Genomic DNA, 15,726 nt, shown 5'->3' on the forward strand with positions numbered 1-15,726 from the left:
TGGTTACCTATTGAAGCTAGAATTCTACACAAAACACTTACCACCACACACAAGTGCATTACCCATAACTCCCCTACCTACTTGAATCAATGTCTCACTCAAAAACTGCCCACCAGATACCTTAGATCCGAATCCAGCACTCACTTACTCATCCCCCGCTTCAAGAACTCAAGAACAGGAGAGTCCAGCTTCCCTGTAGCAGCTCCCAGAATCTCTGAAATCACTTGCCGCAACATAAGCAACGAGCCCACCCATACTCTCTTCATGAAACTCCTAAAAACGTGGTTATTCAACAAATTCTAACCTATTTGTCTCGCAAGCCTTATCCACAATCATATGTATTACTGATTTACTGTAAGTGTACACTGTTGTAATCTGACTTTTCTCTGTAACTATTTTGCCTATGTCCATTATCACTTTGACATCTTTGTCCCTGTAACCAGAAAGCTCTACTGTAATCCTGTAACCTATGCCGTGATACCCAAGGGTTTAGGTGTATAATCAAATGTAATATATAAAAAATAAAAAAAATGTATGTACTTGTGCAGACCCATGGCTCCATAATTACCTCTGAGAAGAAGGCAGTGGAAAAGATGGTCGTAGAAGCATTGCTGAGACTGTATCATGGGGTCCGCACAGAAACCAGATGGTGCACACCAGGCTGCCAAGTAAAGTAGTTGCTGCATGGAAGACCGACGACACACCTAATGGAGAGCAGCGGCACTGAGCCGCGCCTACTAAGGCCATCATTGAGTGCTGTGGAAGACGCAGACGCTGGAACACAAGCGGTCCACAGGAATAAAGGGACCCGCATTCAAGCCCACCCCGCTTTTCGTTTACCTTCACAATGAGGAGATCCAGCCCACGGACTGAAATGCCGGTCTCCTTACGTGGCTAGTTTTTTCAGACAGTTGGGATGCACAGAGAAAGTGGGCGTGGCTTCATCTTTTTTCCATAACGTCTGGTTACACATGCACACCCCTGCTGGAAAATTTAGGGCCATATTAGACTGGGAAAACTGCCTAATAAGGGGGAAAGAAGGAGGATTCAAGCAGGGCACAGGGAAGAGTGTCCGGGTGAGGTCAGTGGAGTTGGAGGACAGTGGCGTAGCTTTGCTGAAAATGTGGGGGGGACATGACATCTAATGAAAAGGGCCCCTTGTCAAATGAGGGGGCAAAATGTGGTGCCATGAAAGTTGGGGGGGCAAACAGCCTTGTCTCCCCTAGAAGTACGCCCATGGTGGAGGAGGAGCAAGATTACAGACAGCGGAAGGTAGGAGGGGTGGACTTTGGAGGCATTGTAGAGAAAAGTAATGGTTTTGTGAGAGGAAGGATACTGCAGTGTAAATGAGCATGACTGGATATAGATTATAACATATAGTAAATGGGAATTTGCTGTGTGAGTGAAGGTAGTGAAAGAATAGAAGTGGTGCGAGGGAAGTAGTAGTAGGTGGAGGATAGTAATAGTGGGGGTACGAGAAGTGTACGTAGTAGTAGTAGCAGTAGTGGGAAGAAAAGGCGTAGCAGTGAGAGCAGAGTAGTGGTGAGAGGAGAAGCAGTAGTAGTGTTTGGAGAGCGGTAGTAGTGGAAGGAGAAGTGTTATTAGTGGAAGGAGAGTGGTAGCAGTGAGAGTAGAGGAGACATGGTAGTAGTGGGAGGAAAGTGGCAGTAGCGGGAAAAGGACTAGTGGGAGGCAAAGGGCAGCAGAGGGAGGAAAAGTATAGCCTTAGTAGGAGAACAAAAGTAGGAGTGGTAGGTATGATAAAATCAAAGGGTAGAGGTTACATATAGGAGGAGGGTAACATCAGAAAGACAGGAGAGTAACGGGTAGAGTAGGACAGATGGATAAGAATGGATAGAAGGAAAGAGATAAGCATGGCCATGAATGAACAAACCTGAATCTCACTCAGGAAGTGCACAGTGCTTTCCAACTCCCTCAGTACACTAACCACTGCATACGATAGGGACAGCTAGGAAGTCCCTGAGGAAGTCTAAATAGCCAGAACTTAGGGAATCATCGGCAGCCAAAGCCAGCTATTAGATAAAAGGGATTACATATTAGAAGCACTGTCGTAGAGTTACGAATGACTGGGTTAGGGAGGAATCCCAAGCGAGACGACAGAGAGGGACGATCCTAGGTCCCAGAAAGCTAAATTGAACTGTCCTGGGTCAGTTCTTGTGACTCAATGTTTTCTGCACCATCTGTCACGTGTGGTGTCAGCAGTGGGATCTGCAACCCTGCTACAGAGGTCGGCCCATTTGTCACAGTGTCAAGCAGATTTTGATGTGATGTGGAAAACGAGAATCTTTTTCTGGAGGGACCGAAGCAAAATTACTGAAGATAGCAGTGTTGCTATTTCTGGCTATAAGAAGTTCCCAGTTTAAACATATGTTATTGTTCCAATTGTCTGGCTAGGTTGGCTAGTTGGCTAGGACTGAAGCCTTGTGGGATGTACCTAAAACTTAACAAGAGGCACTAAAAGATAAATGTGTTTATTAAGTGGTGTCACTGAGGAAGCGTGAGTTGCAGTGCTGGCCAGTCATAAGCAGATGCTAAACATGCAAAGAAAAGTAGACATGTATGCCTATAAACCCTCTTTTAACACCCTTTTCACTGGATGCCCGTGCAAACAACACCGTTTGACTAAACATTAGGTTACCACCCTCTGTCTTGCATGTATCTTCCCTCAAGTGATATGATCATATTAAATCAATGAAAAAAAAACATACCAGTCCAGTATGAGCAATGAAGTCAGGTGTTATGGTCTAGTGAACACCAGTTCTTGAGCTCTTTCTTTTGGAGAATAGAAAACAGTGGGTTTTGTTTGTATGTGTTTTGTTTGAAGACAACAGGAATGAAGATGTGGTGGGTGTGAAAGACAGAGGAATGGAGACAAGGGTATTTTGGGGGAGGCAGGGCAGAGGAAAGCAAGAGGAGTGAAGAGAGGTGTAGAAGAAACCAGAGGCGGGGAAGATATGGAGGAGGAAAGTAAAAAAGAGGAGAGGAAAATGGAGGAGAGAGGTGGATGGGAGAAGGGAGGCAAGCAGAAGAGAGGAGACTAAAGAAGAGGGGGAGATTACAAAGGAGAGGAGAGAGGAACAGAATTGAAAATAAAAGAGGAGAGTAATGAAAAGTGGAGGGAAAGAGAGGATAGGAGAGAAGAAAAGAGGATATGGGAGCAGAGGGGATAGCTAGGGGGGAGGAGAGGCGAGGAGAGGACAGGCGAGGAGAGGAGTGAAGTCCAGTGGAAGCTGATCAATGTATATTTATTTACAACGACAGACTATAATATCAGATTCTTCAAGATAAAACAGTATGTGTTACCAAGTTCTTGGTTTTAATTTGTAGTATGGTAGTTGTAAGAACATGTAAACATCAATTACCACGTGGAAAATCCATCATATCAAGTCTGGTTTCAAACCTTCACTTATGTCAGGTAAACGAAAGCTTGAAAAATGCACACTGGGTCTGATGCTTACAGAGCTAAATGTCTAATTCTTTTTGATCATTTATTTTGATGAATTTGACCCACAATATATAGGTGGTGAGTTGGGGTCAGGCAATATTAGTGTGGTAGAGGTGGAGAGAGTTAGTGGGGGTGGGGGGACTGTGAGGATCTTCCCCGCTTTATATTAGACAAACGTTGACCAAATAAATTCAAGCAAAAAATATTTGGTTTTTTTTCCATGCTTTGTAGATGGACATGAGATGTGGAGAAAGAATAGAGTGCTTGCAGAGGGAAATATCTTTTAGCATTACGCCTTCTATGTAATCTCAACATCTGTGACCTCACAACTCCGGAACTCTACATTAGTGCCATAACCACTTGTACAGGTAAAAATGTGTATTTGTGAGTCTGGTTCATTGTAAAATCCCATCATATATTAAGCAAGCAGAACCTTTTGAACATTAGACCATGCAAACAATTGGCTAATTTGGTTATTTGTTACATCAGGAGTCAATGCCTTAGTGCTACAGATGTATGCAAAGCGGAAGTGTCAGAAACTAAACTAGTTGAAAGGATCTGGCTTTAGCTCAAACAGATGAAATACCTGTCAACATTGCAGCAAAGACAACAGGGAAGATCGAGATTACTGTGGGTCACAAAAATCAAGACAATAGAAGGATTTAGCGACTGGGAGAATAAGGAGGACAGATGGTTGACTTCTCTGTTAGGTGAATCAAGGTAAGAGAATATCATACATCAGTTAAAAAAGCACTTAAAAGCTCAGTATGCTCACCACCTAACATTTAGGGAACATGAACACTTTTACATATTTAACATATCAAACTTAACATAAACTTCATGTTACAAGCAAATAACTCATGGTTGTACAATTGTTTAATTCCAGTGTGTCTTATAAAGTGCTTGTGTTATCTACATGTCTTGTTCTTCGGATAATTTAAACATCTTGGTTTTCTATTGTGCTAAACTTTGCTCTGTATTATTAATCAGGCAAACTCTGCTCACCTTAAGGTAAAAAAGAATAAATAACAGTCCTCACAAAACTTTCTAAACCCCATCAAACAAACACTTTAAGGTGCCCACTTCTGAAAAAGTCAGACTATAATTACCAGGAAACAATGCAAGCAATTGCCTTGTTCAATAGCACTGTCTAAACGTGCACCTTTGATAAACTTTGGGCCTCATTACGACCCAGGCGGTAAGTTACCGCCTGGGTCGTACCTTTACCACCATGGCGTAAACTACATTTACGCCATGGTGGTTGGCGGATTTACCGCCCCATTCCGAGGTGAGTGGGGCGGTAAGTCCCCATTAACCCATTTACCCTTCCCCATTCCCATTTTTGCCCCATAGGGCATAATGGGAGTGGGGAAGGCGTTAATTACGCCACCGTAAATTACGGTGGCGTAATTAACAACAAGGTCCCTTAGCGCCATGGATCACCTGCTAAAAGCAGGTGTTAAAACCTCCATGGCGCTAAGGGACCTCGGAATCAGGCGGTAAGGGTCGGCGCTGTTTACGCCGCCGTAAACCCCTTACCGCCTGGGTCCTAATGAGGCCCTATGTGTGCTATTTATATTGAATGATGATGTAAGCCTCTGTGGATATGTTTAGCCGGACTTTGAATCACCCAAATGTTCTCTATATTCGAGATCCACCACCCTTGTTATACTTTTAAAAGATTTGGATAATTAAGTTCAGATAGCTAGATTCATCTGTCTATTTAAGGAACTTGCTTCTGGATCACTTCTGTAACTGCTATGAATCTTTCAGAGGAGGGCAGGGCTGATTTCTGTTACTGTTTTTTTTTAAAGTGTGGGCATTTCATTTAGGGAGAGCTTGTATGCATTGTTTTCAAGGGCGATTTTAGTCCTCAATGAAAAGAATATAATTTGATTTCCCATATTTGCAAAAATCTTAAAAAGATTATATGTATTTCAATGAAAAAGACAGGCTAGGCATGCCCCGTTACATCAACTTACTTGCATATTTTATGCTGTGGTGGCTTGATTGAAGCAGTGATCATACAGTGCAACAGCTGACATTAGCACTTGAATGTCCTTTCAAATGTATTAGCATACTTTGAATGAAGGGGAAAAGGCTTTGGGGTGTGCTTGGAATACATGTTTGTAGGGTCTTGCTGATCACTCAGATAGTGGAATTAGTGGCATTGGATATGCAATGCCTTGACAAAGAAGGAAGCTGCACTTGGGAGGCCTAACTGATGCACCACTGTGTTGAGCAAACAGCTGACAAACATGAGCACTTACATTTCTTGTCAAATTTATTAGCACACTTTGAGAGAAGGGGATCATCTGTGAAAATATGGCTTCATTGAACAAGCACTCACACATGACTTAGTTTACTTCCGTAGCTGACACACATGAGCACTAGAATTTCTATTCAACTTTGCACACTTTGAGGCAAAGGTTTCCTGATGTGCTGCGAAAAATTGTTTGCAGAGTTTTTCTAATCACTCAGGCAGTGATATCAGTGGCAGGATAATTGGGTGTGTGATGCAACAAAACACACACACACACACTTGAATTTTTTGTCAAATTCATTAGCACACTTTCAGTGAAAGTGAAAAGTCTTTGGGGCATGCAGTCGGATTGCACATGCATTCACATCCAACTTGGTTGAGTGTAATAGATGACAACAGGTGAACTTACATTTGTTGTAAATCTTATGTCATCCATGCCTTAGAAAATTCACATACACTGGCAGTATAGGTTCTTAAAATATATTATGGTTTGAAAGGTATTCCTGGGAAGGTTGTGGTCCTCAACCTACACAGAGGCTTTCTACACCCTAGTCGATTCATCCCTATTACCCCACAACGATTCCCAGAGAAGACGTAATGCATGGTAACCCCTACTATCCCAGCTAGTCTGCTGTGAGGGGAGGACCTAACGCTGTAGCCTTTTGTATCTATGTCACTCTGGGGACTTTCTAAAGAGAGCTTGCTCTATTTGCTATTCTTACATTGATGGTTTCTCAACTCCTCTCTCCACTAATCTAACTCCTCTCCTCTCTCTCATCGTCCAACTCTCCCTGCACCTACTCTACTCCCATTATCTACATTACCACCCCATGTTGATCTGATTATCCCCTTCTGCTCCTATCTCCTCCCATCTACCTTACTCCCCTCTCTTCCTATTTATGTTGATCTTCTCCCATTCTCTTCACTCCCCTCTGTTCTCTCCCTCCGTCTCCTGGTTTTCACTCTCTCTGACTCTCTCTCTCCTCACTCCATATATGACCACTGTCCTCCTGCTCGCTGCTCTTATCCATTACTCCCATCTCCCATCCACCTCACCAACACTCTCTCTCACTTTCTCACTCTGACACCTCTACTCATTCTTCACACTGCCAACGTCCTTCCCCTTCCTACTCTCACTCTTTCTTCTCTCTCTCTTTGAACCAGTGACTCGCTCACACTCACTCCACTCTTAATAAATACCACTCTCTCTCATACACAATAACGTACCTGCAGACTCTCACACCACCACCACAGTCTTTGCGGCACTACTCTCCACCATTTGCTTTCCAGCGCCTCATTTCTTGGTCCCCCTCCACCTCTAACTTGACCTGAACACCTTTCATCCATTTTCTGTCTGGCAGGGCTTTTGTAGCCCAGAATAACCTGCACTACCCATTGGTCACTGTTCTATGGCGCCAAACTATCTCTGATCTTTCACCAGGGGGTTGTGTCTTTGGATCACAGATTTTAAAAACCCCAGTGTGCCCCGCCATATTTCTGTTCCGCACTATGTTCTCGGTTGTCTCTGAGATGGACAGTTCTTTTTCACAGCAAGGTTTCCCTGCTTCAGGAAAGATGATTTTTGACATTTTGTGCTTCTTTTCCTCTGCGACAATTTGGTTGGGGCCACTGGTCTTTGGCGTGTTCTCCGTTGTCTCTGAGAGCGACAGTTCTTTTTCATAGCGTGGTTTTCCTGCATCAGGAAAATTGATCTTTGGCATTTTGAGGTTCTTTCCTCAGCCCCACTCAACTCCTGCACCCCACCTGTTTGGTAGGATGGACTCTGGCAATGCCCTGGCAGGCCGCCTACCCAGGATGAGAATGGTCCCTGTTCCTCCTGACCCCATTACATTTATAAGTAACATTTTAGCTTAGGGGAACATTATTTGGGTTATGTATGGAAACAAATATTTGCTCTTATCGTGCTGATCATCAGGGAGTGACATCAGTGGCCTGGAGATTGGGTGTTTGATGCAAAATACTGCCTGCCCTGATGGAGGGGGGTTTGGTACTGGAGGGGCTTGACTGAATGCACGCTCACACACACCTTGTTTGCAAGCAACAGATAGCATGCAATAGTACTTGAATTTCATGTCATTCTTATAAGCACACTTTAAGTGGAGGGCATGTTTGCATGCGGATTGAGTGAACATGTGCTCACATATGATTTTGATGATCACAGTAGAAGACACACGAAAGCACTCGAACGTCTTGTCCAATTTATTAGCACACTTTGGACGAAGAGGAACATTCTTTAGAGCTTGCAGATTGATGAAGTTCATGGTCACATACAACTTGGTTGGGTGCTTTAGCATACACACATTAGCATCTGATTTTCTTGTCAAATGCATTAGAACACTATGATAGAAAGGTGAAAAGTCTTTTGGGCATGTAGATTGATTAGATGTACGCTCACACATGACTTGGTTGAGTGCAATATATGTCATACATGATTACTTGAATTTCTTATCAAATATATTAGCACACTTTGAATGATGGGGAAAGTCTTTGGGACATAAGGCTTGACTGAACATGTGCTTGCATGTGACTCGGATAAGTGCAATAAATGTACAAATGACAATTTAATTTCTTATCAAATGTATAACCACACATTGAGTGGTAGGAAAAAGTCATTGAGTATGTTGCTCAATTAACATGCACTTATATATGACTTGGTTGAGCGCACTAGCTGGCACACAGAAGCACTTGAATTTCTTGTTAAATCTATTTACACACTGAGCGAAGGAGAAAAGTCTTTGTGCGGTTAGATTGAATGTGCGCTCTTATATGTAATCCATTACCTTAAATTCCAAGAGGGGTCACTGTGTATACTGTCATACCCCTTCCAACTTCTACACTAAATAAAAAATAATACTGTGTAGTGGAGAACACATTGGAAAATGGCTAAGGGTTATGCATCAGCTGATGATCCACCAAATTACTCTTCATGCGCTTCTTAGACATTGGGATGCCCTCTTCTCTTCAATGAGAGAAAACACAACCCAACCTGTTCCCCTTTAACTTGATACTCCCCAGCTTCCCTAGGTACCTTTCTTGGAGATGATGTTAACTGGAAGGAGCGTCCCCAAAAACAATTGTCATCAATAATTTGTTTGAGTAGACCATATATACATGCTTATTCAGCTGAATGTGTTGTATATCCTGATTGTTCTTTGGAACACTTGTGATATAGTGGTTCAGCAAATTGTTCATCCAGTTATCCCAGTTCCCTGACTGGTGGGTTATTAACTACTTCTTGTAATTAAGGCACAATAGCCTCATTACAAGTGTGGCAGTCCGCAAACAAGGGTGATGGTAAGCTCACCGGCACCCTTGTTTCCGGACGGCCACACTACGAGTCTGCATGCCGGGGTTGATGCGCCCGACAAGTCTGACCCTGGCAGGTGCAGCGGCCCCAGTAGGGAGAATCAGTGTGCTGTAGTCAACTTTGTAGACGTCAAGGGTTTTGGAAGTAAAGAAGATAACTACAGCTCTTGCAGCATTCCTGCACTGGTCCTAATCAGCATCTTTGAAGCCCAAAGGCATTACTCATGGCAGTGCTGTTGCTCAGTATTTCAACATTTGATTTCAAAATTCTTTTGAGACTGGTGAGCCATTGCCAAACAGCCTTCGAGATGCTGTGCTTCAAACACCTGCCTGTCCAGCATCTGCTTCATTATGTCAAGTATACTGGGACAGGCAGTTGAGCCACCTGGTTCCAAGCCCACTCTGTCATTCGAGCCTTTTGCAGCACACTTGCCACATCAGAACACTTGGAGTGAATCCCAAAAACCCTTATTGACATTGATGAGCCTGCTTAAGAGACTATGGTGATGATTGTGTGGACTAGATGCCCTTTCCCTACTTTATCACTGACATCTGAAAAATTGTTGATTCATTTTTGTCTACATGTTTCACTTCTATAGTATAATAACCAGAATATGCAGTCTATTTATCTTTGTTATTACCTTAACAGTGTGTGCTTTTACTGTGTTTAATATTTATCTGTGCTTAAGTAAGTATTTTGGCACTTACAGTACTGTTGCTATTTGGAGGCATCTGCAGCGGACTCACATCTCTGAAGAATGTAGCCTACCCTCAGCCCATGATACCAATATAGAGGTGAAGGAGGTATACTATTCACTTTATAACTATTTCCACGTTTATGACTGAAACACCACTAAACAGAATTCTTGTACAATTTCAGGTGTAGCACAGAGAAGGCTTTCCTCCCCATTGTAGTCCTTCTGGGTGGAGTGAAGGCATCTGACAACTGCAGCATCCAGCCCAACAGACTTACAGAGCCAGGTGAGAAACAAATACTGGAGTCGGCCATGCCGCTGCAACTTGGCCCATCTAGTCGGATAGCCCTGATAAGGATAGGTGAGCCAACTCCAATACCAGATGGGCCGGAAAGTCCAGCCCCGACCAGATGCCTGCGCATGAGTGACCACAAGGGCCTTTCTGCTGCTCTGGGAAGCTGCAATAAAGTCTCAGGGGGCTTAAACCTCCATCTGTACCCATGGTCCAACCTCTCCCCACCACCCATTGACCGCATTTTTTGGGTCCACCCCACTGAGCCCTGTGCCTTTGCCACTGCGGATGAGAGGCAGTTATCTGGTTAGCAGTATGACTGGAAATGAGGAAGAGCACTCTATTGCCCCCCAGAGTGTATCTGGGTGGTGGCAGGGTCCAGTGGGCCCGACAGTGCACAAAGAAGGATGGAAACCCTTGTGCAAATGCAGTGCTTCTGAGGGCTGAGAGCGACAAGCAGCCCCTTGGCGTCTCACATGTGTCGAGCAGATTCTAGTGCACCATTAGTCAAAAACTGTCCTTAGGGTGTGACTTTTACTAGATCATAGCAAGGTAGCTGTTCTGTTATTTATGAAATCCTGATCCATAATTTGGCATGAGAAGTGGCTCCCTTCTGTCAACACTCGAGTCCAGAGGCAAGTGGCCCTATGCACCAGCCCAGAGGCTGGCATCCAGAGTCAACCGAAGCCCCACAAAGCTAAGCTACTGATACAGTTCATGGGGGTTCTGATTTAGAGGCATTCGGTCATGATCCCACAGCTGGTAGGTTTGTCCCGCTGATTCCTCAACCATGCACACAATCCAAATGTCTGAACCTGTGGTTCCTCACATACTGAGCAGGATTACTATTGCAATAACACATCACCAGTAAGGTAACACTGACCTGTTTTGTGATGTTTTAAACTTAGCTCGCATTCAATATTGGAGGGTTGACAATCCAATGCAAGGTGAATTCTGCTTCACAATGATAGAAAGAGCCAACACTGAAGTATCAAAAAGCCACGTTGTAGGAACACTTGGCCGCCACAAGCCAGTTATTCATGTGGTAACTTTTTTGACACCTACTTGAACTAGCCCGCTTTCATTGTATACATTTATACTGAAAACAAGGTCAAGTGAGCTTTCGCCCGTCTGGTCCATGGGAGAGGTCTGTCCTCGCTGATCTCGATTTAGCACACCTGCATTATTGTTTAACATATGCATCACTCAAGTTAAAGTCCCCACATTCCACTGCCCCTTGAGCCAGGTACACAGATGAGAGCCAGGCACTTGGAGCTATAAACTAGAGCCCAATAATGCACATTCCCCCGCCTCACTGGGTAAGTAAAAAAACAATGAGTAGTCAAATCACATTACGTCAATACGCACCACGTGCCTTTGCGATACTTTGTTTTAAATAAAAAGTGAATGGTGAATGCTCAGTTCAGTATAGGTAATGGTTATTTACAGAACATTTATGATTTAAAGTAGTACTACTCTATGATCATAAGATGCTAATGCAATTTTACTGTTCTATTTTTGGTTTTACATCGAAGTTGCATTTATACTTTATGATTTCATTGATTTTATAGACTGGCATCCAAAATAAAGTACTTACTGAGGTGCCAGGTGAATTGCTTGAAATTGCTGTCAAGGCCCGAAAGCCAAGCTTTCCTAGATTTAGAGAGCTAAGGAGTTGAGGATGCCAGTTTTCAAAATAAACATTTGCCCAAGAATGGTGATTATATATTCAGGATTTGTCTTAAAGAAATTGTGCAAAACAATTTGCAATTCATTATGTTCATTTCTAAAATCAGGTAAAGATGAATATTGTAAAAATGAATCAGGGGTAGGGAGTAGTGCAGGGTCAGGCTAGGCATAAAAGTGGTCCAGGCGACAATTAAAAGTGGCCCACAGCTGCAAATGACAATTTCTTCCCTTTGTGGCAAACAGTTTGAGTAATACCAAAGGGGCATTTGTTTGGTAAAACATGCTGCAAATTGTGGATTTTAAAGAATATCTGTTCAATAACAATGGTCAAAGCTACACAATGAAGTAACTCATAAAACAGGCCCACTAAGGCTAAAATAACTGGCCCACTTTGACCAAAATATCTGGTCCATCCTAGCATTTTGGTTCTGTATTTCAGACATTGTCATATTGTCCTGTACACCAGTCCAAGCCTGGGGTTGTGTTTAAAATGTAATGTTATGTTATTGTAAGGGTGCAGGAGAAGCAGACTCCCTTCTTCTGGAACAGGTATAAAAGTTCAGTTGCAGGTTGTGGCTTCTTAGGGGAATGGCTCCCTTGCCTGGGTCAAAACTGTTCTTCAACAAAAAAGGCTAAGTTCAAGCACTTCTCTGTGGCACACACACTTAACACTCTTTATCAGAAAGTCTTTAAAACTTTAGTTACCAGGAGAATGACACCGTGGTATCTTGATTTAACAGTTCAACAACACCAGGGGGAATAACTAACTTCCCCTGGCCTCTATTTTACTTTGGTATCACAGTTCAACAACACCAGGGTTTATGACTCCTTTCCCCTCTCCTCTCTCTTACTTTTAGGCTCGTCAGCAATACAGTTCATGCACTGATAGGGTCCTCGACCCAGGTTTCCCCACTGTGGCTCACATGGTTCTCTGGCTTGCCAAGTGATGCCAGGAGGAAGGAGATTCAGCTTTCTCCCTTGCTTTCTTTTTTTGTGGGTCTCCGACCCAGGCTTCCCCACTTCTTGAGTTTGGCCAACTTGGTTCACTATCCTGCCAAGTACTGCCACAAGGATGATGACTTGTAATTTCCTTCTGTTTTGGGTGCGGAGCGCAGACCCGTACTTCTATACTTCTTTGATCTCGCAGACTTGGTTAACTCTCCTGCCAAGTACAGCCACGAGGAAGAGGACTTGTGTCCTTTTTTCATGATATGCTTCCTTATGGTTGGGGGTCTAATATGTGGCCCTATTGGGGAACCACTTCTCCTCATGGCTGTGCCTACTTCTCTCAAGCTCAGGGGTTAGTTTCCATCTCCTGAGTTATGGATTTGTACTTCTTGCTTGATTATTCAGTAACCAAGACCCTCTTGTAACCCAACCAGCCAGCCTGTTTACTCCCATACCTTGAGGGACTTCTCTGTCGGGCTCCGGCAGGCCTCAGGGTTTGCCTTCAATCTGCTTGGGTCTCTCGTGGCTTCCACAGGCTTCTTTTGTCCAGCGGTGGCCCCATAGCTTCTGTCTTTCCACAGTACACGTACCCATTACAAACCGCGTGGTCCACCTACCCTGCAAGGTTGGGATACTTCTTTGCCAAGGGTCCTCCGCTATCCGACCCTCTGGGGATGCCATATGCTTCTTTTCGGCATCACCTCTGCAGACTCTTGCATCACCCATGCCAAGCAGCTCTCAGTTCCTACTGGGTGGACTTGCCAGTATAGTAAGTCCTTCTTTCCTTTTTATGATGAATGGGCAAAGATCACTAGAATTCTCATTCAAGTTCTCACTGTTGCTCTTCATCCTTCCACACCTCATCCTCGCCCCAGTCCTTGCTAGGTATATCTTTATGAGGGCTTCCCTACTCTTCCCCATCTCAGCTGATGTTACATTTTCAGACCAACAAAAATACATGGAAGTTTGAGGTACTGGATTGGGGCTTAAGGAGGTGTATATGGTATGGGTGGAAGGTTAGTATACTGAGTTCTCTCGAGATGTTTTCCCTTTTACCCAAAAGGGAGGTCTCTTGCCATGAGATCCTTCTGCTGAGTATCACCCCCCGGGCGACTGTTGGGCGGAGCCTCTCCACCCTGGCCTCATGGGAATAGCCCCCCCTCGGGGAGAAGTGACGGCATCTCCGGATTCATCACATTATGTTCCCTTGCATAGCGCCACCTGCCATAAATTATGGCATCAAAGCACCTTTCGCATGTCAGAGAGGCAAAGGGGGAGTATGATAGAACATTCAGTAGTGGTAAGGAGCAGCAAAGACAGATAGATAGTTGAATGAGGGTGAGAGATAGATAAGATGCTCCAGATGGCATGGGGAGGAAAAGGTGGAGAAGCTATGTGTACAATTGGACCAAATGTATCATGGAGCTCTGCATTCTACGTTGTAGCACTTCAAGCTAGCCATGTGCTCGTAATTTGCCGCCCAATCCCATTTTTCCAATTTGTCGGTGAATGCTTTCTTTAGAGCATAATATTCACTCTCCTAATGGGAACACCATCAATTAAATCAAAAGTGGATTTGACCAATGACATGTACATATCGACGTACCCAGTATCAGAGGCCTCTCCCAATAGTAACAGCAAGGGACATTTGGGCTTGGTTCTGGATTTTGTAAATAAGAGACACCTCTGCTTAAGTGCCAAAGCCAGGAGAGATGTGAGGCCTACCTTCAATCTCAATAATTAAAAAGGGATGGGGGAGGGGCATTCCCAAGATATTCAAAAAAAATGTGCCATCAGTCACATTTAGCCATGTTAAGTCTCTCATAGCCAATGCCTTGGTGCTATGTAGCATTATAGCAGAAAAACACTATTTGTACAACATCAAGATCACTGCAAGGCTAAATCCTGATGTTTCAGCACCGAATTTGGCTACTGAGATGATCTCTGCATAACCACCTTTAGTCATCAGCTCGATCCCCAGCTATTTATAACTGTTGACATATTCTAAGCAGTTCACGCTGATGACAACTTTGGGCTTACAGACTTTTCTTTTGGTGCATAGCATCATTTTGATGTTTTCAAAATTGATGATCAGCCCATTCTTGACTGCACACTTGACTATTTTGATACCTGTGGATATGTAATCAAGGATTACAAGATTGTGTGGGTATGACAGGCAGCTGATCTTTGTGCAATTCATTCTAGAGGTATAGCTGTCAACCCTTCTTAGGACTGCGGACAGATCCGCCAGGTATATGTTAAACAGCAGGGGAGCCAACACACAGCCCTGATTGACACCTTTGTTGATGGCAATTGGTGCAGTGACAGCTCCCATGTTGTTCAACCTCACCTGGACACTATTGTTCTCATGCAACCTCCTGATAGCATAGAGTATACTCCTGGGGCATCCTAGGTACTCCATCTTGCTCCACAGTTTTTCTCGATGTACTGAGCCGAAGGTGGCTCGAAAGTCCAGAAAGACAAGGACAGTCTTTCTTTTTTGCTAGGGCAATCATCTTGTTCATGAGTCTTAAAAAGCAGACCACCCCAGAACCAGGTCTAAACCCTGTTTGAAATGTATCCAACAACTGTAAGGAGTCTGCCCAATTTGGTATTTTGTCAAGTAAAAATTATGAGAGAGTTTTGCTTGTAACATCAGGAATTGATAGTAGCCTGTAATTTGAGGGTTCTATACATTTGTCTTTTTTTAAAACCAAGACAAGTAGCGATCTCCTTGAGGACGCAGGAATTACACCCTCAGCACACACCTTACTGAACATAGTCTCCAGTATTGTAGCCCATGCTTCAGGATCCTTTTTTAATACTGTGTTTGCCGGTCCGTTATCACCAGAAGAATGCTGTTAGGATGAGGCATTGCTCTCAATACACACTCTGGAAGCACTGTGGCCATCAACTGGGCTTATTCAATGAATAAGCAGGCTTCATAGCAGCACCTCCAGCTCACCCAACAGCCAACTGACGCCCTATGGAACCTTGAACCCTTCCTACACACCAGACCACCCAGAATTCCCAGTTTCCGTGTGAT

The 15,726-nt window shown here is 43.8% G+C and overlaps 1 protein-coding gene across 5 annotated transcripts in view; it reads right to left on the minus strand.

Moving 5' to 3' along the window:
• PRKAB2 (protein kinase AMP-activated non-catalytic subunit beta 2) overlaps positions 1 to 15,726 on the minus strand; it is a 768,584-nt gene that overhangs the window by 409,067 nt on the left and 343,791 nt on the right. For 3 of the 5 annotated variants that reach the window (XM_069641335.1, XM_069641332.1, XM_069641331.1), the window contains exon 4: positions 4,053 to 4,094. The exons of the other annotated variants lie outside the window; for them this stretch is intronic. In XM_069641335.1, the coding sequence (XP_069497436.1) occupies positions 4,053 to 4,094 (42 nt within the window). The remainder of the gene's footprint in view (positions 1 to 4,052; positions 4,095 to 15,726) is intronic. 5 annotated transcript variants of the gene reach the window in all.

Source organism: Ambystoma mexicanum, chromosome 1q (assembly GCF_040938575.1).
Source record: "Ambystoma mexicanum isolate Mex_15411 chromosome 1q, UKY_AmexF1_1, whole genome shotgun sequence".
NCBI classification, from domain to species: domain Eukaryota; kingdom Metazoa; phylum Chordata; class Amphibia; order Caudata; family Ambystomatidae; genus Ambystoma; species Ambystoma mexicanum.